We start from the raw sequence: 26,321 nt of genomic DNA, 5'->3' as shown, positions 1-26,321 counted from the left end.
AAAACAAAGTTCATGGAAGTAGAGAGTAGAATTGTGGGTATTAGAGGCTGAGAAAGGTAAAGGGGAGTAGAAGATGGGGAGAGATTGGTTAATGGATACAAAATTATAGCTACATACGAGGAATGAATTCTAGTGTTCCGTTGCATTGTAGGGTAAATATGGTTAACTAATTTTTTTTTTTTTTGAGATGGAGTCTTGCTCTGTCACCCAGGTTTGGTGTGCAGTGGCGCAATCTCAGCTCACTGCAATCTCCACCTCCAGGGTTCAAGCCATTCTCCTGCCTCAGCCTCCCAAACAGCTGGAATTACAGGTGTGTGCCACTACACCTGGCTTGGTTAGCTAATATTTTTAAAAAGCTAGAGGAGAGGATTTTGAAAGTTCACAACACAAAGAAATGGTAAATGTTTGAGGTGATGGATATATTAATTAGCCTGATTTGATCATTATACATTGTTTACACATATCAAAATATCACTGTGTATACCATAAATATGTACAATTATACAGGTCCACAAAAAATCAAAGGAAGCCAGGTGTGGTGTCACATTCCTGTGGTCTCAGCTATTTGGGAGGCAGAGGCAGGAAGAATTCTTGAGCTGTAGAGGTCAAGGCCAGCCTGGGTAACATAGCAAGACACCATGTCTAAGAAAGGAAATATATGACTAAAAATAAAAGCCAAGTCATTTATCCTAAACACAGACTATGGATGAAACTTAGTGACTTGCTTCTAATAAACAGAATGTGTTAAAAGTGATAACCATGTGGCTTCCAACATTAGGTTAGAAGAGGCTCTCTGCTGCAGACTGCTTACCCTTGGACCCCAGTCCCGATGTTGTGAAGAAACTTAGGCCACAAAGAGAGCCTAGGAGTTCCAGTGTAGATATCTGGGCATCCTGCCCCAACTAAAGTTCCAACCAATAGCCACCATCAGCAACAGACATCTCAGTGAACAAACCTTCAGATGATTCCAGTCTCTCAGCCTTTGATTTATACAAGTGAAGCTGAAGGGAGCAGAGGAAAGCTGTCCTGGCCAAGGTTTTCCCAAGCCACAGATTGGTAAACTAAACGAATGTTGTTCTTAGTCACTCAGCTTTAGGTAATTTGTTAGGAAAAAATCACCAGAAAAATAAATTTAAACAAGGAGACAATAAGAAATAGAGTAACATACCCAGTAGAAAATAGTCTCCTTTAAAGTAAGATCTAACAAATGTTGAGGTTAATTTATTAATGACAAACAACTCTAATGAGAAGCAGCAGACAACCAGGAGAAGGACGTGAGAACTACTGCAGAGGAAGTTTAGAAAAAGTTCCTTTCGATTACAAATTCTGATGACTAAGCCAGTGAGGCTTTTAGAATTTGTCCCCCGAGTTATGAAATAAGGAAGAGGAAGGAAGGAGATATATAATTTGAAGTATAAAGTTGAAAAAACTAAAAATATTTTATTAATAACCAAAAATCAGACATTGTACCTGATTTCAATGAATTGAAATTCTAAAAGTGATAAGTTGCTTTGGATGTTTATTAATCAATCTAGGATTCAATCTTCATTTCCATTTCCTCAATGAGGAAATTTTTAAAATATTATGGAATCAGTTTTAACAATCTCAGAAGTAAAACAAATGTAGTGTCCTTTGAGTGTTAAGCTATTAAATGCAATTTCCCCTTTACCTTACTTCAAGCTCATTTGTATGGAGAAGGGAAGAGCATCTCATCTTTATGTTGTAACAAAATGCCTCTCCATATCATACAAATTGGCTCTGAAATTTTGAAATTCATACAACTAATTCAACTATTTGTTTCTGATAAATGCCTCGACATGACCTGATTTCCAGCTGCTGCACTCCTGGAAGTTGTTCTTTGAATGGGTTGAAGTATTTATTCAATGAATTTATATTGAACTATAAAAGCATAGCTATGCATCTCTATTTAAGCAAAAGGAGGTAAATGCAGGGAACTCTGGTTTCTGAGAATGTAGGATCTGAGCCAAGAAGAGAATTCAGCTCTGGGGGTGTACAACAGAACCAGATGCTGGGTCAAAAGAGGATCTAACTGTGAACTGCAACATGACGAATTAGTTCAATTTCCAATGAGGAAAGATGAAAGCCTAGACTTAATCTTGCCCTTCATAGATAGTTAAAATCTCTACGTGACTCTATGACTTACAATGAGTTAATAAAACATAATGCAGTAAATAGTAGATGGAGTCAGCATATCCTGTGACCAAGATTTGATGGAAATGGGAATGAAGAGAGAGGCACTGGGTGAGAGACAAAAGGAATGACTGGAGAAAAAAAATAATGGGATCTGTCTTCGTAAGCCTGACTCTCATCATGTCACGGAGTCAGCAAGGCATAAGCTGGCCATACACTTCTTCAAGAAGCAAAAAGTGAAATTAAAGATGTTCTACTACGTGAATTTCTATTCTTACATAAGACAACTGGTAATAAGTAAAAGCAGTGAAAACAAATTTTCCTAAAATGTGATTTGCTACTGGCATAAGGATAGACATAGCTCAATATGTTAGAAGTGAGAATCCAGGCCGGGCGCGGTGGCTCAAGCCTGTAATCCCAGCACTTTGGGAGGCCGAGACGGGCGGATCACGAGGTCAGGAGATCGAGACCATCCTGGCTGACACGGTGAAACCCCGTCTCTACTAAAAAATACGAAAACTTAGCCGGGCGAGGTGGCGGGCGCCTGTAGTCCCAGCTACTCGGGAGGCTGAGGCAGGAGAATGGCGTAAACCCGGGAGGTGGAGCTTGCAGTGAGCTGAGATCCGGCCACTGCACTCCAGCCTGGGTGACAGAGCGAGACTCCGTCTCAAACAAAAAAAACAAAACAAAAAAAAAAAAAAAAAAAGAAGTGAGAATCCAAAAACTCATACTTTTATGGTCAACTGATTTTCAACAAGGGTGTAAAAAAATTAAATGAGAAATGAATAGATTTTTCAACAAATGGTTCTGGGAAAACTGTATAACCACATGCAAAAGAATAAAGGCAGACTTCCACCAAATGTCATATCTAAAAGTTAACAAAATAGAACTGCTAAATGTAAGAACTAAAACTATAAAATTCCTAGAAGAAAATATAGCCATAAATCTTGTGACTGCAAACAGAAAAAAAATTAACTGGACTTCATCAAAATGTGAAACTTCTGTGCTTGAACAGAGACCATGAAGAAATGAAAGGAGGCTGGGCATGGTGGCTTACACCTGTAATCCCAACACTTGGGAGGCCGAGGTGGGAGGACTGCTTGAGCTCAGGAGTTCAAAACCAGCCTGGGCAACATAGTGAGACCTTCTCTCTACAATTTAAAATTATATAAATTTTAAAAACATAATAAATCATAAAAAAGAAAATAAAAATGAAAGCCATTGAAAATATTTGGAAACATATCTGATAAGGGACTTACACCTAGGGTATATAAAGAACTCTTAAAATTCAGAAATCTAGGACAACCCAATTTTAATGTGGTCAAAGGATTTGAATAGGCATTTCTCCAAAGAAGATATAAATGGCTCATAAGCACATAAAAAGAGGCTTAAAGTCATTCATCATTAGGGAAATGTGAATCAAAACCACAATGAGGTACCACTTCATACCTCTAGGTTGGAATCCTTTTTCAATCAAAAATATGAAAAATGTTGGCAAGGATGTGGAGAAATTAGAACCCTCATACAATGCTGATGGGAATGTAAAATGGTACAACCACTTTGGAAAGCAGACTGGCAGCTCCTCAAAAGGTTAGGCACAGAGTTACCACATGACCCAGAAATTCGACTCATATGTATACACCCAAGAGAAAGGAATACATATACGAACACAAAAACTTGTACATAAAAGTTCACAGCAGCATGATTAATAATAGCCAAAACATGGAAACAACCCAAAGGTCCATCAACTGACGAATGGCTAAATAAATGAGTGGTATGTCCATACAGTGGAAAATTACTCAGCAATAAGATGAAATTAAATACTGATACATGTTACAACACAATGAGCCTTAAAAATGTTATACTAAGTAGAAGTCACAAGAGACCACCACATATTGTGTGTTCCAATTGATATGTGGTGTCCAGAGTGGGCTAATCTATGGAAACAAAATAGATTGCTGATTCTTTTCAGGGTTATCAAAATGTCCTACAATTGATGATGGTGATGGTTATACAACTCTGTGACTACACTAAGAGACCATGAATTGTACATGTTCAATGGGTAAACTGTATGGTGTGAGAATTATGTCTCAGTAAAGTTGATTTTAAAAATTCAGTGGTAGAATCTAGATAACATCTCTTAATTCTCTACTTTGGATGTACATACTATACATGATCTGTAAAAAAACACAATATATTTAAAATGAAAGGAAAATGAAGGAAGTACCTAACATTTCAAGTAGTTTGTGAATTAAAACATTTGCATTTTGGAGAACAGTACTATGGCCTTTCTGTACAAGTCATCCTGAAATTCATGAAATAAATATACACAGATTCTGTACCCATTCACAAAAGTAAAGATAAGAAATAAGACAATTTTCTGGAACAGTCTATTAAACATTATCCTATAATTTAATCTGGCTTGCCTCACCATGGCAATAGAGAAATCACTAAAAAATACTACTTCAAAGGAAAAAAAAGTCTCTCAACTTCTATGAGGAATACTGAATAATTCCCAATTTTCCCAAGGATCTTTGGAAATGATCCTTATTTTAAAAATGTATGTACTTATGAGGAAAAAAGACAGAATGAAAGCCAGAGGTTAAGAAACAAGTGCATTATAAAGATAATTAAATTGTAATAAAATGAGTTACAATAAAAGTACAAAAGAAAGCCATCCACTGCAATTAGTATCCTAAAACATCTGACATTATTTCACCACCTATAGATTAACTGTTGACATGTTATGTTTCATACATACTTCACTTCTGATTTGACCCAATTTCTTCTTTGAATCCTGTGTCTCATCTAAATTAATGTGACAACATGATGTAGCCTCTGACATAGGTTGTTTTAGGAGATCAGTCCATTCTTGTTGGAGTTGTCTCATAACTACCTGTGAAGGTATTTTTTGTTACTGATTTATAAATTACCTTATTATTAAATTATGGTAGTAAGATTTAACTCTAATATATACTTTGAAAAATATCAACACATACATGATTCGCCTTCTTTTCCTCATGTGCACACATTCTTGTTTATTACTGAATTTAGTTAAGGACACAGGTGTTATCTTCCTGCCAAATCAGTTTTCTGTTAACTTAGGCAATAGATTCAGCCCACTACTCACTCTTCCCTTAAACATCTGCAGTGCTTAACAACCTACTGAAGTCTCAAAAAGAAATTGATATGTGGGTGGGGCTGCTGGTGGTAAATCCCACACTGTGAAATGTTTTCCCTCTTTTTGATTAGAAGCTCCAATCAACCTCAGAGTTCCTTGCGTATTCACTTGCCTGCTTAGATCTTTCCAAAAGATTCCTATCTCAGAATACAAGTGAAATTCTAATGGCCTTTGAGGCTCCAGGTAACCTGGCCTCTACCTCCCTCCTGACCTCAGCTCCTACAACTATCTCACCTATTCAGTCCATTCTTGCTATTTGTGAATCCTGCCACCTCTCATTAGTTTGAAAATGGGACTCAATGCCAGACAAATAAATCACAGATAGCCACAGTTAACTTTGTATTGGTCAAAGTTATTTGGGAATCATAGGCAGTGAGCCTTGAAATGAAAATTATGAGCAAATTCTTTGTAAAAACATTCAAAGTAAATTATAAATACCAGTGGTAAGATTAAATGTAACATGGCTTTGCTGAAATTCACATCTGTCCCAAATTAGGATTTAATAAAAAGTAAATGCCTTCAGGATGGGCGCGGTGGCTCACGCCTGTAATCCCAGCACTTTGGGAGGCCGAGGTGGGCGGATCACCTGAGGTCAGGAGTTCGAGACCAGCCTGGCTAACATGGCGAAACTCCGTCTCTACTAAAAATACAAAACTTACAGAGAAAGTAAATGCTTTTAAAGAATTGAGAGGTCATAACAAGTAATTTGAGACTGAAATCGTCTCAGATTTAAGTCTAATTGATATGAATAAAAATAAAATTACACCAACTTAAATACATTACAAAACTACTGAAGGAAAAGTATTATGAGATACAGCAGCATACTTCAGTTCACCTAGGAAATCTGGAATTAATGGTCAAAGTAACCCTCCTCACTGAATCTTAATTTCAAAATACTCATGTCAGGTATGAGCATTTCTGTTTATCTGCTTCATCATGGTCTTAAAACAGGGCCACATAAAGGCATTGCAATGATCATTTCAGCAGTATCAGACTACATTGTGAGTATTAGTCTGTACCTACTAACACTATAACTGAACTTAAAATTTCATAGGTGACACAATTTCTTTCCTCAAAGTAAAGCATCTTTCAGGTTTAACTTCTCTTTCACTTGTACATTTCTAGGCTGATACAGCAAATACATTTATGATCTATATATTTTCATATTCAGCAAGATACAACATTTAGCCATAACCAAATACTACTTTACATTTTCTTTCAGGAAGGTTGAAAAGTATTTTATCTTTCTTAATACTTACTTTTCTTCCTGCTTTCTCTTTCTCACATTGATCCATTCTTTCTTTTAAATGATTATATTCATCCATCAGCTCCTTGTTCTTCTTTTGTAGTGAAAGAACCTGCTTTTCACTCTCAGCTCGAAGATTTTTGGCAGCAGAATGAAACTGGTCTCGGATCGTACTGATTGTCTTTTCTTGACTGTTAGCTTTCTTGTGAGCGTCATCCAGTTGCTGTCGAAGCAACATATTTTCACTTTGTAGTTGAGATAATCTCTCCTCTGCAGATTCCTGCTTGGTAATGTACTCCTTCAGTTTGTGTTGTTCAATTTGGTACATTTGTTCAATTTCTTTCTTCTGACACTGTGCTTGGCTGAGGTCTCTTTGCACACATTCCAAAATCAAACTGTCTCTTCCAAGAGCATCTCTTGTGTTATGGAGCTGAATTTGTAGGCTGTTGATTTTACTTTTAGCATTAGAAAGTTTTTCAGAAAGAATCTCATTCTTAGCTTGTAGGCCAGACATATCAACCTTCCTTTTGTCCTGTAAACGAATCCACTCTTGTCTTGTTCTCTGGAAATCAAGCTTTAGGTCTCTTGCTGTCTGACTTTGATCATAGTCACATAGAGCAGCAGCCAGTCTACAACGGTATGATTCCATTTCTCTTTCTAGTCTTTCTTGGTTCTGTTTCTCATTCTCCAGTTCAGAATTAAGTATTTTGTTCTCAGCTGTCAGATCGTTCAGCTGTCCACTGTACAGGAGTATTGTTTCTGTTAATGTTTCCTCATTTTGTTTTATAATTTTTTGAAGGTTATCATTCTTTTCTTTCACAACCTCAATGTCCTCCAGATATTGATTTTCCTTTTGCTTGTTCTGATTTTTTATTGTATCTATTTCCAGTCTCAGCAAGGCAATTTCTTCCTGCAACATGCAATTTTCATGCAAGATATCCTTTTCTTTCTGATGCCTATGAGAAATCTAAGTAAGAAAGGAAACATTCAGTAGCACCCAATAAAATGACATAGCATGATTTCCTCTGAAATTAAAGAATAACCTATACATGTATACAATGAAAAGATTGCCACAAGTGGACATCCAACTGGAAAAAAATATTGGATCAAAACTTCAAACCTCATAAATTCCCAAAACTTCATAAGTTAATTTGAAGACAAGGAATCCATGAATGTAAAAAATAAATGACTAGAGAATTTTTAAGCATCTCAGAATTGGAAAAGACTTTCTCCGACTTACAGCAAACTCAAAGGCATTAAAGATTAATAAATTTGCCTATATTAAAAAATTGGCTTTACAATCTGACATCTAACTTATACACCACCCTATAATAAAAGCTGTAGCTGGCCGGGCGCGGTGGCTCAAGCCTGTAATCCCAGCACTTTGGGAGGCCGAGACGGGCGGATCACGAGGTCAGGAGATCGAGATCATCCTGGCGAACACAGTGAAACCCCGTCTCTACTAAAAAATACAAGAAAACTAGATGGGCAAGGTGGCGGGTGCCTGTAGTCCCAGCTACTCAGGAGGCTGAGGCAGGAGAATGGCGTAAACCCAGGAGGCGGAGCTTGCAGTGAGCTGAGATCCGGCCACTGCACTCCAGCCTGGGTGACAGAGCGAGACTCCGTCTCAAAAAGAAAAAAAAAAAACAAAGCTGTAGCTTTCCACATATCTGGACACAGGAAATGTCCCAATGTTCTTTAAGTTCTTTTTTTCCTGAGAATATTCTATAGCTATTTTATTTTTCTAACATTTTTATTGTCAGTTATATAAGAATTACATTTATTCATAAAGGCTAAATCTAAGCATTATATTAGGCGTTTTTTTGTTTTTGTTTTTAGTTTTTTTTTTTTTTTTGAGACAGGGTCTCCACTCCATCACTCAGGTTAGAGGGCAGTGGCGCAATCAAGACTCACTGTAGCCTTAGCCTCCCAGGCTCAAGTGATCCTCCCACTTCAGCCTTCTGGGTAGCTGAACTAGAGGCGCACGCCCCCACACTTAGCTAAATTTATTTGTACTTTTCATAGAGATGGGGTTTTGCCATGCTGCCCAGGCTGGTCTGGAACTCTTGGGCTCGAGTGATCCACCCACGTTGGCCTCCCAAAGTGCTGAGATTACAGGCGTGAGCCACTGCACCTGGCCTTGTACCAAGCACTTGTACGTACATCACTGCACTCATTTATATCACAATTCTGAAAGGAGAGGTCAAAAACTATGCAAGTGCAGGATTTTCCCTAGGTCCTCTTACTTTACTTCTAGTGCTCTTCCACCAAATCATGATTACTTCTGTGTTGTAAATATATAAATAAAAAAGAGGCTTTTTATTTCAAAACACCAGTGGTAAAAAAGAAGTTACAGAGCTTTTCTTAGAAAATCATGAGATTATCTGTTATTACAATAACTTCTGTTTCCCCTTTAGAATGTTTGAAACAGAAATAAGCATGAAACGGGGAAATACGCTGAACTATTTTTCTAACTATTTTTCTTTTTTCTTTTTCTTTTTTTTGAGACGGAGTCTCACACTGTCACCCAGGCTGGAGTGCAGTGGCCCAATCTTGGCTCACTGCAAGCTACGCCTCCTGGGTTCATGCTATTCTCCTGCCTCAGCCTCCCGAGTAGCTGGGACTACAGGCGCCTGCCACCAAGTCCGGCTAATTTTTTTTTGTGTTTTTAGTAGAGATGGGGTTTCACCATGTTAGCCAGGATGGTCTCGATCTCCTGACCTCGTGATCTGCCCGCCTCAGCCTCCCAACACTGAACTATTTTTCTAAGAACAAAACACTTATCAATAAATTATCACCAAGTTTATATTATGGCATATCATTGTTTTCAAAGTTCTTTGCACTGAAATGAGATGCTACTTGGAGCAAACTGTTACTCTCCTTGAGCAAACTGTTACTCTCCTTAAAAGTAAGGGGAATGGTATCTGAAGTATGGCCTCTGAACTGGCTATACATTTCATACTTACTACCAGTGGAAATAATAATCTAACCTCTCTATTAATATATTAGGAAGATGAAATAATGTCTGAAAACCAGAACGTCTGTTGCTAGTAGCAAGGATTTTGAGATTGTGGAAAGATCATTAATTCTATGAAAAATAACAAATGTTTCTCCTTTGGATAAGGCCACTTGACTCTTGTCAAGTCAAATGTCACTACTTGACTCTTGACTCTTGCAGACAAATGGAGTTGAATTAAGAACATGACTTTATTAAACAAGCCAAAAATGCCAGAACCACTATCACTACCCCTAAATGTGTGTGTGTGTGTGTGTGTGTGGTTCAAAAATCCATTGTACTTTCCAAGTTGCACAGAGTTGTTTTTTAAAAATATATTCACATACAAAAACATATTTGAAAATGACTAAAGAAAATACCTCAGAATTAATTTTCTTTTGAGCCATTTCTAGTTCCTTTTCTTTACTGGTGAGAATCTGATCTTGTAATATTCTGGCATTCTGTTCTTCAGAAAGTTGCTTCTGGGCATCGTTTCGCTCCTGCATAACCTAGAGATAACACTGAGGTTTTGGTCTAATAGCACTGAAAAAGAAAGTCTAAAAGGTTAAGAGCAGAGCCTCTCTTATAAAACAGTTAAAAGGAAGTAGTCTGTTAAAACACAAGAAATTTTATCTCTCAAGAATCACTCAAATCTTAATCGCACACACGACAGCTAAATTTGTCAAAGAGAAAAAACAGTTCTTAAATACGGGAAGATACAGCATTGTGAAATAAAATTTCTTTCAAAACATTTAACTAGCGTCCTTACAGTTTCAAAGCTATTTAGCCTGTATTTTAACATAAAAAATGTGTAAACGAAGATCTATGTTAGTGATTAAACTCAACTTATCCTCCATTCTAAAAACATAGACTGAGCATCTATTAGATGCCAAGGTTTACAGTAAATAATTTTATCTATAAATGTCATAGTTCATTTTTAAGAGGAGATAACAGTTTTGGTTTGTTTTAAATCTAAATGATATACATGAAGTCAAAAAAAATTATAAGTAATACAGATGAAACATAAAGTTAGAAAAATGAACTTTTCACCAAAGATTAATTTACCAGATCCAAGTTCTTTCTTACTGTCCTCAATTCTTTAACAAGTCTTCTCAGATTCCCTTTAAGTTGTTGCTTTGTTTCAACCACTTTCTTATATTCCTCTTCTTTTATTCTTAACTGTTCATTATCTTTATTATACAATATATTGGCATTTCTTTTCTCCTCATTTTCTTGTTTTAAGGCAAGTCTGCAGTTAAACATGGATTATATTAAAATGTGTTTTGTTAAAAACATTGAAAAGTTTATTTTGTGAACTGGCTCTTCCCATGTGGGTTTATTATCCTCATAAAAACTCCTGTGCTCTTGTTTCCTTTCTAGTTCTCATGCTTTTAATTTCTCACTTCGATCTCTTCTAAGGGATGTATATATTTGAGAGGCAGTGAGGAAAGAAATATTCCATTAACCGTTAAGTTTCTGTTACTGATAACCCTGGTAAATATTATGGAAAAGCATATTTGGAAATTTTCAGTAAAGTTACAAGTTGAAAATTACTTCTTTTTCACGTTATGCAAGTTGAAAATTAATTAGAACAGATCAGAGTTAGCTAATTTAAAAGAAGTTACTATTTACAAGCAAGTTTAGAAATTCACTAGAAATGCATTTTCATCTTATTGAAATAGTGTATGTGTAGCCATAAAAATGATTTATAGTTTAAGATAACACCTTCAGATGTCATTCACATAACATGTATCTGCAGAATACTATAATCCAAAACTAGGTTAAGCTGTCTAATAACTGTTACCCCCATCCTTTTTATGTCTCTCTTGTTGGTAACACTTTCAACTTATCTTCTTGATTCTTATGTACTTTATCAACAATTTTAAAATCCCTTTTTGGAATAAGACAGGATCTAATATTTAATTTAAAAGTAAAGGATAATATGTGTTTCAACAATGAATTTGGAATTAATTTTATCGGCATATGAGAGATATGGAATAAAATAATCATCAATTACTGTCTATTTTACTTCTTATTTCATGCATATTTAGAATAAAACTGGGAAGTCCTAGCCAGAGCAATCAGGTAAAAGAAAGAAATAAAGGGCATCCAAACTGAAAAAGAGAAAGTCAAACTACCTCTGTTTTAGCTTAGAAAACCCTAAAGACTCCTAGATTTGATCAATGAAATCAGTAAAAGTCTAAGTTTACAAAATCAATGTACACAAATCAGTAGCACTAGTAAACATCAAGAATGACCAAGGTGAGAATCAAATCAAGAACCTAATAATCCCTTTTACAACAGCTGCAACAACAACAACAACAAAAACCTAGGAATACACTTAACCAAGGAGGTGAAAGATCTCTACAAAGAGAATTAGAAAGCAGTGCTGAAGGAAATCATAGATGACACAAACAAATGGAAATATGCCCTATGTTCACAGATTAGAAGAATCAATATAGGGAAAATGACCATATTAACCAAAGCAATTTACAGATTCCATGCCATTCCTATCAACGTACCACTGTCATTCTTCACAGAATTAGAGAAAGTATCCCTAAAATTCACAGGGAATCAAAAAAGAGCCCGAATAGCCAAAGCAATCCCAAGCAAAAAGAACGAAGTCAGAGGCATCACATTACCAGATTTAAAACCATACGACAAAGCTGAAGTAACCAAAACAGCAATGGTACTTGTATAAAAGTACATATGTCAACCAATGGAACAGAATAGAGAACCTAGAAATAAAGCCAAATATGTATAACCAACTGACCTTTCACAAAGCATACAAAGACATAAATTGGGCAAAGAACACCCTATTCAATAAATGGTGTTGGGAAAATTGAATAGCCACATGTAGAAGAATGAAACTGGATTCCTATCTCGCACCATATATAAAAATTAACTCAAGATGGATTAGGCCTAACATGTGGTTCACATCTGTAATCCTAGTACTTTGGGAGGCCAAGGCAGGAGAATGACTTAAGCCCAGAAGTTTGAGACCAGCCTGGGCAACATAGTGAGACCTCATGTCTACCAAAAAATATATATATATATATGTCTCTGTCACTCAGGCTGGAATGCAGTGACATGGAGGCCGAGGTGGGAGAATTACCTGAGGTCGGGAGTTCAAGACCAGCCTGATCAACATGGAGAAAACTTGTCTTACTAAAAATACAAAATTAGCCAGGTGTGGTGGCATATACCTTTAATCCCAGCTACTCAGAAGGCTGAGGCAGGAGAATCGCTTGAACCCAGGAGGCGGAGGTAGCCATGAACTGAGATTACGCCATTATACTCCAGCCTGGACAACAAGAGTGAAACTCCGTCTCAAAAGAAAAGAAAAGAAAAGAAAAGAAAAGAAAAGAAAAGCCTTCTGCACAGCAAAAGAAATAATCATCAGAGTAACAGACAACCTACAGAATAGGAGAAAATATTTGCAAACTATGCATCTGACAAAGGACAAACAAATCAGCAAGAAAAATGAAAATAATCCCAACAAAAAGTACACAAATGACATGAACAGATATTTTTCAAAAGAAGATGCACAAGTGGCCAACAAACATATTTTAAAATGCTCAATATCACTAATATTCAGAGAAATACAAACTAAAACAACAAAGAGATGTCACCTTACTCCAGCCAGAAAGCTCATTATTAAAAAGTCATAAAACATTAGATGTTGGTGCAGATGTGGTGAAAAGGGAATGCTTATACACTGCTGGTAGGAACGTAAATTAGTACAACCTCTATGAAAAACAGTAGAGAGATTTCTCAAAGAACTAAAATAGAGCTATCATTCAATCCAACAATCCCCTACTGGGTAGCTACCCAAAGGAAAAGAAATCATTATATCAAAAAGACACCTGCAAACGTGTGTCTATTGCAGCACATTTCACAATTGCAAAGATATGGAATCAACCTAAGTATCCATCAACCAATGAATGGAATAAATAATATGTGGTATACATACACCATGGAGTACTACTCAGCCATAAGAAGAATGAAATAATGTCTTTTGCAGCAACTTGGAAGGGACTGGGGGCCATTATTCTAAGTGAACTAACTCAGGAATGGAAAGCCAAATAAAACCATGTTCTCACTTATAATAGGGAGTTAAGTTATGGGTACACAAATGCAGATGGAGTGGTATAATGGACATCGGAGAATCAGAAGTGGGGGAGTGTGGGAGGAGGGTGAGAGATGAGAAACTACCTACTGAGGTACAATGTGTACTACTCGGGTGATGGGCTCACTAAAATCCCAGACTTCACCACCATACAATTCATCCATTTAACCGAAAACCACTTGTATCCCTAAAGCTATGAAATTTTTAAAAAAGTTTTCAAAAAGAATAAAACTGTGTGTGTGTGTGTGTGTGTATATATATATATATATATATATATAGAGAGAGAGAGAGAGAGAGAGAGAGAGAGACAGAGTTTCGCTCTGTCGCCCAGGCTGGAGTGCAGGGGTGCCGATGTCAGCTCACTGCAAGCTCCGCCTCCTGGGTTCACGCCATTCTCCTGCCTCAGCCTCCCGAGTAGCTGGGACCACAGGCGCCCAGGACCACGTCCGGCTAATTTTTTGTATTTTTTTTAGTAGAGACGGGGTTTCACCGTGTTGACCAGGATGGTCTCGATCTCCTGACCTTGTGATCCGCCTGCCTCGGCCTCCCAAAGTGCTGGGATTACAGGCGTGAGCCACCACACCCGGCCAAAACTGTATAAATTTTTTAAAAATTACTTTGGGTTTAGAAAAGTGACCAGTTCATGCTCTGTTGGTTGAACTATAAATTAACACAAACATTCTTGTGAAAAATTAAGAAATAATGATCCAAGTTCTTTTTAAAAAGTTCCTATATTTCAACCAAATAATTCTATATTAGAGAATTTATTCAAAGTAAACAGTTTAGGAATGTAGAAAAAGATTTATATAAAAAATGTTCTGGGCTGGGCATGATGGCTTATGCCTGTCATACTAATGATATGGGAGGCCAAGGCAGAAGGAATGCTTGAGGTCGGGAGTTGGAGATCATCCTGAGCAACATAGTGATACCCTGTCTCTACAAAACACTGAAAAGTTAGCCAAGCATGGGAATGTGCACCTGGAGTCCTAACTACTTAGGACGCTGAGGCAGGAGGATGGAGTTCAAGGCTGCAGGGAAGTATGGTCACACCAGTGAAGTCCAGCCCCAGGCACAGAGTGAGACCCTGTGCCTACAAATAATGACGATGATAAAAGATATTCCTTACATCATTAATTATAAGAACAAGATAATTTTAAAACCCAAATTACAATTTGTTAAACGAATAACAAGATTTTATATGGTGGACTTCTATATGGCCATTAAGATTGCAAATATACATTTATTTATTAGAAAAGTTCACAGTTAATAATTTGTTTTATTATTTCCAAGAATTTCATATTCCACAAGACCAAAAATGTTTCTCCCTCATTAATCTGCAGAAGGTAAGTCAGCAATTACAAAAATTCTGATATATTGTCTTTAGTATAAATATTTCTTTAGAACTAGAATGTCATACCTCAAATCATACAGTTCTTTTTCCCATTCAATTTTTTGATGCTCTAACTGTAATTTTGTCTTTTTTGTTTCAGATAGCTCATTTTGTAGTACACTGACCGTATTTTCCGTTTGTTTAATTTTTACTCTAAGTCGGTCACAGCGATTATTCTTAAGTTTCAGTAAGCGTTCACATAAACAAAATGTGTCTTGGATTCCTGCTAGGCTAACAGAATCTGTCAGGGAGAAAACAAGGTAGAAATAAAATATATGAGTACTTTTTCGGTATAAAAAACTGCGCATTTTTAACATTTTCTCCTTCATACATTGAACAAATATGCACTGAATGCCTATAATGTGGCAGACATTCTACTAAGCTCTGCAGATAAAACAGACAAGACTGCTACTCTCATTTAGCCTTAAGTGTAGTGAGGAGCAAAGACAACAAAAATGACAATTATAAATTCAGACAGATGGTATAAGAAAACAGAGTTCTATGATCACATAGGAGAATTTGATCTATACTGGGTCCAGGGAAGATTTCCCTGAGGAAGAGATAAACTACACTGAGAAATGAAGGGTGAGAAGGAAGCAGTTAAGCAAAGAGGTAGAGAAGTATTCTAGCCAGTCGACAGCAGGTGCTGAAGCTCTGCTGCAATCTGCTTCTGGCCACAATGGACAGCAAGTACTGATTTACCTTCTTGCCTGAAACAACCAAAAAGAAAACAGAAAAAATATATTATACAACGATTTACCAGGCAGTGGACTTCAGGTAGTGAAGACAGTAATCTGATCCCCCTTAAGACAGGAAACAAATGAAATTCATACCAGCACTCCAGCTCCCTGCCTTCACAGAGTTTCCAGGCTACCACACAGAGAAAAAACTGACATAGAATCTGACTGGACGGGGGGAAGAGGACAAAGACGACTAAGATGGCACATTTCCGGGTTCTTCATCACCAACTTAACCCGCGCCCGGGAAAATGCAGCCCGCGCCCGCGGAAAAATACAGACCAACTGCGCAGGCGCAACATGGTGTCCGAACGAGGAAACCGAAACTTACCTGGCCGCACCTACCGAACGCCCCCGATGCGCCTGTGTCCCGCCTATTGCCCTCCGACTCCCAAGCCTTAGACAGAAAAGCCGCTCCCGGCAGGCGCGCAGCACGAACTTCCTCGGTCCCTCCTCATATGCGGACCTAGGAACCTCCCCCGAGAACACCGGAGCGACTTCCTCGGCCTCCACCGCGGGAGACCGGTGAACCTCGCCCTTTCTTCCTTCACATTGGCTAGCTAATAAAGTTTCTTTTTACCTTGCCTACTTGCCTTTTCTCTGGCGCCTGCTCTGGGGGTTGCATAAAACAAATCAGAATCCACCAAATTCCCCGAGATGATATGATGAAGCTGAGAGTCGGGTAAAGCCAAGGCAGACAGAGATCACAAAACAGAACACCGCAAAGGAGACAGAGTACAGGGAAAGAACACTGAAGATCTGCAAAAATACCTCCTGGGTATCTAGCAGAGTAACAAACAGCACATGTGTGCCAGAAAACCACCCCAGACCAAGGGGAAAAAACATCTAAAAAACGCTGGTAAGAAACATGTCTGGTGCTCATGTGCCAAAAAGAGTGTCCATTCCCATGAGTGATGCTGGGAAGACTCAGACTTCGCATGGCAATGAATAGCCATCACAAAGATCTTGCCTCAGGAGCAGGAAATTCGACCAAATCATAAAAGCAAGATCAGAAAGATCAAGCCGTTCATATGGAACTCAACTGTATATTAAAATTAAGCTCAATCAGATAGGCAGAGGCATGGAAGATTTTTTTAAAGCGAACTACACTTGTAGAGATTAAATTACAATGTCAGGAATGAAAGCTAAAATGGATGGAAGTGAACACAGATTAGACATCACCAAAGAGAAGATTCATAAATTTGAGACATCAGTGAACTATGAGAAAACTTCAAGCAGGAATAAGTCCCCAAAGAGGGAAAAAGAGAGACAGAAAAAAAAAAAAAAAAAAAAAAAAAAAGAATGGCCAAAACTTTCTAAATGTAAAGAAAACTATAATCCTACAAATCCAGAAGTATCTGGCTGGGAGAGAAGAAATGAAAGTATACTATTCCAATTTTCTTTTTTTAAAAAATTTCAATAGGTTTTTGGGTAACAGGTGGTCCTTGATTACATGAATAAGTTCTTTAGTGATGGTTTCTGAGATTTTGGTGCACCCATCACCCAAGCAGCATACACTGTATCCAATCCATAGTCTTTTATCCCTCACCCGCTTGCCACCCTTTCCCCGCAAGTCCCCAACCTCCATTGTATCATTCTTATGCCCCTGCATCCTCACAGCATAGCTCCCACTTAAAGTGAGAACAGACAATGTTTGGGTTTTCATTCATAATTTTCTTATGCCATAAATGATATGCCATAATATTTTTTGAAGATGGACTGTGATAAGTTAAAATCATACACTATAAATTGTAGTGCAACCACTAAGATAGAAAAAAATAGTTATTGCTAATAAGCCATAAAAGGGAGATACAAATAAATCATGAAAATTACTGCACTAATTGAGAAGAAGGCAGAAAAAGAAAAGAACAAAGAACTGCAGGGACCAACGGAAATCAAACAGCTTGATGACAGACAAACCTAACTGTATCAATAAGCACATTATAAATGAAACTGGCCTAAAAATCTCAATTAAAAGACAGATTGTCAGACTGGATAAAAATGCAAGAACCTACTCCATGCTTCCTATTTAAAAAAAAAAAAGCACTTTAAATGTAAAAACATAAATTGTTCAAAAGAACAGAAAAAGATATACTAGGCTAAGAGTTGACAAATGAAGCCTGAGAAGAAATGGCTATGTTAAGAACATGTAATCTCAAATGTTGTGCACCTAATAAGAGCTTCAAAATATATGAGGCAAAAATCGATAGAAGAAATAGACAAATTCACAAGTACAGTCTGAGATTTGAATATCACTTACTCAATAAGTAATAAAACAAGGGAGCAGCAAATCAGCAAGAATGGAGTAGACTGGAATAACACCATGCTTCTCAAGTACCCAGGGAACACTTACCAAAACAGACCACATTCTAGGTTCTACAATCAATCTTAATTAAAGAATTAAGTCAGAAGGATTTAAGTCATACAAAGTATGTTCCCTGACCACAAGGCAATCAAATCACAAATTAGTAACAAAGTATCTCATCAAAATATTCAAATATTTTTAAACAAAGTAACACATCTAAATAACCCTAGGCCAAAGACATGATGCAAAGAGAAATCAGAGAGTATTTTGAGCTGAATGAAAATGAAAATACTACATATCAAGATTTGTGGAACACAGCTACAACAGTACTTAAAATTTTTTACCACTTAATGTCTATATTAGAAGACTCTCAAGTCAATGGTCTTGACTTTTATCTGAAGAAACTAAAAAAAGAGAAGAAACTAAAAAAGAAGAACAAATTAAACTCAAAGCAAGCAGACGAAATGATATAATAAACATCTGCTATGGTCTGACATTTGTATCCTCCCAGAACTCGTATGCTGAAACTTAATCACAGAGGTGATGTTATCAGAAGGTGGGGCTTCGTGAAGGTAATTAGCTCATGGAAGCCAAGCCCTCATGAATGGGATTAGTGCCCTTACATACAGACCCCAGAGGGCTCACTTACCTGTTCTGCTATGTGAGGACACAGGGGGGAAAAAAGGGATCTATGAACCATGAATTGGTCCCTCACCAGACACCAAATCTGCCAGCACCTAGATCTTGGACTTTTGTGAGAAATCTATTTCTGTTGTTTATAAGCTACCCAGTCTATGGTATTTTGTTGTAGCAGGCCTAACAGACCACAACATCAAAGATGAAACCAATAAAACAGAAAAACAATAGGAAAAAAAAATCAATAAAGCCACACACTTTGAGGAGGTCAATAAAAGTGATAAAACTCTATCTAGCCAGGTTGATAACAAAAAAGAAGATGTAAATTACTAATTTCAGAAACATAGTAATATGATACTTTTATAGATTCTACAGATACTGAAAGAATAGCAATATAATAAGGTGAGCTTTATGTGACTAAACATGACAACTTTCATAAAATGGACACTTTCCTTGAAAAACAAAAATTACCAAGGTTCAATCAAGAAGGAATAACCTGAACTGTCCTGTATCTATAAAAGAAAATAAAGCATAAGTAAAGCCTTCCTAGAAAGAAAACTCCAGTACCAGATAGCTATGCTGGTGAATTCTACCAAATATTTAAGAAGTAATATAACAACTTTACATGACCTCTCCCCCTGCCCTCAAAGAAAAAAAAAATAGAGGAGAAATACAACTCATTCTGTCACTCTAGCATTACCCTGAACCAAAATCTGACAATGATATTACAAAAAGAGAAAACTCCCTCATGAACACGGTTGTAAAAAATTAACCAATTTCTCAAGAAACCAAGATATCCTCCTTTAGGTGAGCAAACAACCTCTGGTACAGCCATACGATAATGAGCTATCATCTCATGAAAAGACGTGAAGAAACCACAAAGCCATATTACCAAGTGAAAGATGCCAGTCTAAAGGCTACACGCTGTCTGATACCAACTATATGACATTTTGGAAAAGGCAAAACTATAGATATAGTAAAAAAAAGTCAGTGGTTGCCAGGAGCTGGGGAGGGAAGGCGGGAGAAGATGAACAGATGAAGCACAAAGGAGTTTTAAAGTTCTGAAACTACTTTGGATAATATTACAATGATAAATACATGTCCTTACACTTTTGTCCAAATTCACAGAATGTAAGACACCGAGACTGAACCCTAATATAAACTATGGACTTTGGGTGATTGTGACTATCAATTCAGGATCATCAATGAGATCAAGTGTACCACTCTGGTGAGGATATTGATAATTGTGGAGGCTATGCACGTGTCAGGGCAGGGAGTACAAGGATAATCTCTGTGCCTTACTCTCAATTTTGCTGTGAAGCTAAAACTACTCTAAAAAACAGTCTTTTAAAATGTTCTAAATAAAACTTTGGCAAATCCAATCCAATGATATATTAGAAGGATAATACATCATAAACAAGCGGAGTTTATCCCTAAATACAGGGTTGGTTTGACATTAAAATACCAGTTATTCACCACATTAAAAAACTAAAAGAGAAAAACCATATGATCATCTCAGTAGATAGAGGCATTTGATAAAATACAACATTCATTCCTGATTTAAAAAAAAAAAAAAATCCCTCTCAGTAACCAAAGAATACAAGGGAATGCCATCAGCACAATAAAGAGCATCTCTGATAAACCTACAGCTAACATGTGTCATGATGAAAAACTGAATGCTGGCCGGGCGCGGTGGCTCACGCCTGTAACCCCAGCACTTTGGGAGGCCGAGGTGGGCGGATCATGAGGTCAGGAGATCGAGACCATCTTGGCTAACACGGTGAAACCCCATCTCTACTAACAATACAAAAAATTAGCCGGGCGTGGTGGCGGGCGCCTGTAATCCCAGCTACTCAGGAGGCTGAGGCAGGAGAATGGCGCGAACCTGGGAGGTGGAGCTTGCAGTGAGCCGAGATCACGCCACTGCACTCCAGCCTGGGCAACAGGGCAAGACTCCGTCTCAAAAAAAAAAAAAAAAAAAAAAAGAAAGAAAAACTGAATGCTTTCCCTGTAAGATCAGGAACTATATAGGAATGTCTCCTTTCACTATTTTAGTCAGCATTGTACTGAAGCCAGTGCAGTTAGGAAAGGAAAGGAAATAAAAGCTACCTGAGTTGAAAGGAAGAAGTAAAACTGTATTTATTCACAATCATGATCACATAATAGGGAAAGCTAAAATCCAGCCTGCAGGGCAGCTTCTTATTTTTGCAAATAAAGTTTTATTGGAATGCAGCTGTGTTTTTTTAACGTATGTATTGTCTATGGCTGACCTCATACTACAATGGCAGAGTTGATTGGCTGTGGCAGAGACCATTTTGTCACAAGTTTAAAATATTTACTATGTTTAGTAAGATAACAGTTTGAAAATGAAAAGGTTTGACTACCTTTGGTGTATGTAAAAAAGCTGATTGAATCAAATCTCAATTTTAAAAGTTCATAAGCTACCCAGATTGGAAAAGACAGTTCACCAAAGAAGATACACAGGTGGCAAATAAGCACATACAGGGTGCTCAACATTATTAGTCCTTAGGGTAATGCATATTAAAACCATAATGATATGCATAATGCACACCCATCAGAATGGCTAAAATTTCAAAATTAAAAAACAGCAATAATAAGAGCTTGTGATGATACAGAACAACAAGAAATGTCATACGCCGCTGGTTGGAATGGAAAATCAATACAAATACTTTGGAAAACAATTTAGCAGTTTCTTAATAAAGAAATACAAAGGGACAAGAAGAGGCTTTTATGGATGATGAACATGTTAACTCTCTTGATTATGGTGATGGTTTCAAATGTGCATATGATTGTATATTTTATATACATGCAATCTATCTTATATCAATTATACCTCACTGAAGCTATCAACCGCTGGAACAAACATCTAAGACTCTGGGTGGGACACAGAGAAAGAGAAGAGTAAAAACGATGCAGGGTAAAGCTAGAGAATTCAGATTTCTAACCTTATAGCAATGAGAAGTAGTAGCTGAGTTACAAGCAAAGGAGTAACATGATCAGATCCAAATTTTAAAAAATTTATCATTATGATTGCACAGTAGACCATGGTTTTAGGAAGTGGGGTATTCGGGAAAACAGTTCTAAGATTCCTAAGTTCCTAAGATTCTCACAGCATTCCAGGTAGAGAAGAATATGGTAACCTGACATTGGGGGTAAGGAATAGGAGAGAAACAGTCAACAAAAAGACTGGGAGTGCCATTCACACTGAGCAAAGTACAGTGGAGTTACCATAGCTCTTTGGTGTACAGTATAAATTAGTTCTCTATTTTAACACTGAGCATATTTCTGAGATGAGCTTCACTATCATAGGTCAGTTCTCAGCAATGTATACACACATTACTGCAGGATACATCAAAAGGCCTTGCATTTATGCGATGGTCCTACCTTTACACTCCATTCTAAGTTGTTCCATCAGCAACAGAAAGTTCTCATAAACAGAATGAGACAACTCACAATCCTCTGAGGCTGTTTCAGATGGCTCCACTGAGTCAGCAAAGTCAGCCCCAGGATGTATTTGGTTTTTGACCTATAAGATAAATAATACTGTTTCAAAATGTCCTCGTAAGATTTATAGCATATACTAAATGTACATAAGTGGTATTTCTCCATTTTTTTTTGTATGAGCAAAACCACAGGTACTTCTTAAAGCAACAGAATGTTCTTAAAAGGTACTGTTATCAATGGCTACTGTTTCTTAATCACTTTTTCTAACCAAACAGCTTTACAACAAAACATTGTTTTTTTATTTTACCTTTTAGAATATGTTTTTTAAAAATAGTATTTTAGATCATTTACTTTTTTACAATACCTTGTTATTTTCATTAGATGTTTTATCTGCAGACCTGAAAAAAGAAACAATTCCTTTTAGAAAAGTAGCAAAGATGTAAAATACAAAGAATATCTAATACTACTGTTTTATCATATAAAATATCTGCATTTGTGTTACTTCTATTCATCAAGTGCACAGGTAATTTTTTTACAGGTGATGTAAAATGCAGTAATTTTCTACAATGGACATTAAACTATAAACAGAAGCAGCAACATTAAGGGGTAAAGAAATTTACTACTACTAATATAATTACAAAGAATTAAATTTAGGTCAAGATTTCTCATAGTAAAACCAAAAGAAAAAAAACATGTTACCTGCATTATGTGATAAAAATAAATATACCAGGTCTCATTGTTGTCCTTTTCAATAAAAACAAGCTTTTACGGGCACTAAAACCTATTTGGAAAATATTGCTCACATTCTTACATAGGGAAAACTCATTTTTAATGATGATATTAGTTAGCTTTTTCTTGACTTACTATGCAGATACTATTCATCATTCTGAGCACTGTCCATGTGTCAAACTCATATAATCCTCATAACAATTCTGTGAGGTCAGTAACATACTAAGAATTTTATAAAGAAAGAAAATAGGCACAGAAGGGCCAAGTGACTTTCCTCAGCCCATACAGCTGGCCAGTAGCAGACCCAGAACTCAAACCCAACAATTCCGCCTCAAAAACATGTGTTTCATGATATGCTGTGAAGGGAACATTTATTTGCAAGTGTTTTAAAGAGAGACAATAGCAGACGAACCCATATTGTCGTTCCATTTCTGACCACAACTGTAAATAATAACTTCAGAATCTTGCAATTTTTTCTAATAAAAAAACTTCATACAGAGGCAAGTTCAGAAACCTATTTTCAAAAAACTAAAAAGTATTTTTAATGAAATCCATCAACAGGTGTTCATTCATGTATTCACCCATTCATTCATGCATTCAACAAATAAATACTCATTGAGCACACAATACATGCGATGGCAATGTTGGTCCAGGGGAACATGGTTTTGATAATTTAGAACTTTATAATCCATTGTAGGTCAACTTGATTAAATATTTTTTAAAAAAACTTTATAGGCCAGGTGCAGTGGCTCATGCCTGTAATCTCAGCACTTTGGGAGGCCGAGGTGGGTGGATCACGAGGTCAGGAGTTCAAGACCAGCCTGCCCAAGATGGTGAAACCCTGTCTCTACTAAAAAAACAAAAATTAGCTGGGTGCGGTGGTGGGCGCCCGTAATCCCAGCTACTCAGGAGGCTGAGACAGGAGAATCACTTGAACCCGGGAAGCGGAGGTTGCAGTGAGCTGAGATCGTGCCACTGCACTCTAGCCTGGGTGACAGAGCAAGACTTTGTCACACACACACACACAAAAAAAATCACTTTATAATCCAGAAGTAATAATCTGTGATAGATTGTCAACAGTTAGCTTTTCTAAAGTACTTGAACAAAACCCTCCCTTTCTCCTCAGAATCTAAACAACTATAAAGTTGATATTCCTGACATTTTAGAGTACCTTAGCAGATCATACCTATTCATCAGGGATGTTTAAATTCTATTCAATATGGCCTAAGTGTTTGCATGTTTATTATTTCACAATTTTAAAAAATCTGCATATGATAATTTAAATTTTAGGTCACCATTTACATGTTCAGTTACACTAATATGTTACATTTCTGAACTAATACGCTAATATGTTACATTTCTGAACTAATGCTGAAGGAACAAACTCTTACCATAAAACTCTATATGAATAAACACTTTAAGGACAATTAGTTTGCTAAACATCTACAAAAGATAATGAATCGAGCTTTCAAACACTTAGACATACAAACAAAATTAAATCTCATAAACATATTCTCCTTGTCCCTATCATTCCCAGCAGCATACAAACGTACTCTAAAAGCTTCTATTTTAAAATAAAAAAGAAAGAAAATTCCCTTGAATCCCACATTCTTCTTCAGTTATCACTCATTTCTCTATTGCCTTTCCCAGTAATGGTTCCCTCAAGGGGTGTCTATGCTTATCCACTACAGTCAGGGTTCCATGGCAATTATTTATTCAAACTGCTCCTTGTCAAAGTCACCAGCCCTCATCATAATCGGTCTTTCAGTGTTGATATAGTTGAGTATTCTCTAGCTTTGGCAGACTACACTATTTTCTATTTCCAGAAAAAGTAACCACTGCGAATATTCCTTCTCAGAGAAATAAAGAATTTTTACATTTTAGCTTCTTTCAACCTAATCTATTTCACTTAAACAGCTGTCATCATCTCCCTGTAGCAGACCACGAGTTATTAAATTAGCCTTCTCAAACTTTGGTGTAATCACAGATTATTTTGAAGTCCATTTTTTATTTTCATTTTTCTTTACTTCCTTCATATGTAACGCAGAACCATAACTTTAAAAAATCTATAAAAAGCCAATGTTTTACAATAATTCTACTGATAACAAATAAAAAACAATTTTGTAAAATTCCAACTCTTTCCCATCTCAATTCATTAATTTAAAAAACACAGTTATGAATTATCAACAACATATAAAGAAATATATATTTCCTGCCTCAAAAACCAGGTAATATGCAATTATGATACAATGTGTAGTTTAAGAGCTGATATATGAAAAGCTATATTTTAGCACAAGAAAGGCACTACAGAAGAGGCAAAATATAAGAGGAGCTCACCAGAGAAAAACAGAGAAAACTACTCCACTTGGAGAATGGAATGAGGGCACAAAGATTAGTTCCATGGAATCTAGGTGTTTCCTAGGAACTTGAATGGAAAAATGTAAAACACAAGGAAAATAAGAATGGAAGATGAATGCTACACTAAAAAGCTGGAGTCAGCCGGGCGCGGTGGCTCATGCCTGTAATCCCAGCACTTTGGGAGGCCGAGGCAGGTGGATCATGAGGTCAACAGATCAAGACCATCCTGGCCAACATGGTGAAACCCTGTCTCTACTAAAAATACAAAAATTAGCTGGGTGTGGTGGCGCGCCTATAGTCCCAGCTACTCGGGAGGCTGAGGCAGAAGAATCTCTTGAACCCGAGAGCTGAAGGTTGCAGTGAGCTGAGATCGCCACTGTACTCCAGCCTGGTGACAGAGTAAGACTCTGTCACAAAGAAAAAAGAAAAAAAAAAACAAAAACAAAAAACAGCTGGATTCCACTGCACACAGGCAATGACTCTTACACATGAAACTCATATTTAGATCTGTGCTATGTTTTGGGTTTTGTTTTTAAATATAATAATGTTTAAACAGATTAAACAAAGTTTTAAAAATAACAGGCACATATTACATGAAAGAAGAAATCAGGAAAATGTCTTGGGAAGAAAAAAATGTTATTGTTAAAATTCCTAAATGTCATTATAATCATTATATATAGTTCAAAAATAGCAATATTCTGATTAGTTATATAAGTTTGTTTGAAAATAAAATAATTTGGTAAATTTCCTACATGTTTAGTCTAGTATTTAGTCTTAATATAAAAAGTTGAATTTGCCAGTAGAAAATTGTAATTACTTTTTTATGAAGTAAACACACATTATGTCACTATCATTGCATGGAACAGAAAGTGAACCAAAAAACAAGATTAAGGAATAAAAAAAAAAAAGAGTATCACTATCATATAACTACATACATTAACAAAGAGACAAACATTTCCCACTGGAGATTATGTTAGGAGTTTAGCAGAAGTCTCTGAA

At 36.7% G+C, this 26,321-nt stretch overlaps 1 protein-coding gene across 1 annotated transcript in view; it reads right to left on the bottom strand.

Annotated features, from left to right (window-relative positions):
- Positions 1-26,321, bottom strand: part of LOC101025815 (coiled-coil domain-containing protein 144A) — a 77,180-nt gene that overhangs the window by 31,139 nt on the left and 19,720 nt on the right. Inside the window, exons 6-12 of the mRNA XM_009189728.4 lie at positions 22,600-22,633; positions 22,176-22,317; positions 15,120-15,333; positions 10,639-10,822; positions 9,954-10,082; positions 6,592-7,545; positions 4,913-5,047 (exon numbers count right to left, since the gene is read on the bottom strand). Of these exons, the coding sequence (XP_009187992.2) occupies positions 4,913-5,047; positions 6,592-7,545; positions 9,954-10,082; positions 10,639-10,822; positions 15,120-15,333; positions 22,176-22,317; positions 22,600-22,633 (1,792 nt within the window). The remainder of the gene's footprint in view (positions 1-4,912; positions 5,048-6,591; positions 7,546-9,953; positions 10,083-10,638; positions 10,823-15,119; positions 15,334-22,175; positions 22,318-22,599; positions 22,634-26,321) is intronic.

This window comes from Papio anubis, chromosome 17 (genome assembly GCF_008728515.1).
Source record: "Papio anubis isolate 15944 chromosome 17, Panubis1.0, whole genome shotgun sequence".
NCBI classification, from domain to species: Eukaryota; Metazoa; Chordata; class Mammalia; order Primates; family Cercopithecidae; genus Papio; species Papio anubis.
The sequence above is the reverse complement of the archived record's forward strand: the minus strand, read 5'-3'. Positions and strand labels throughout refer to the sequence as shown.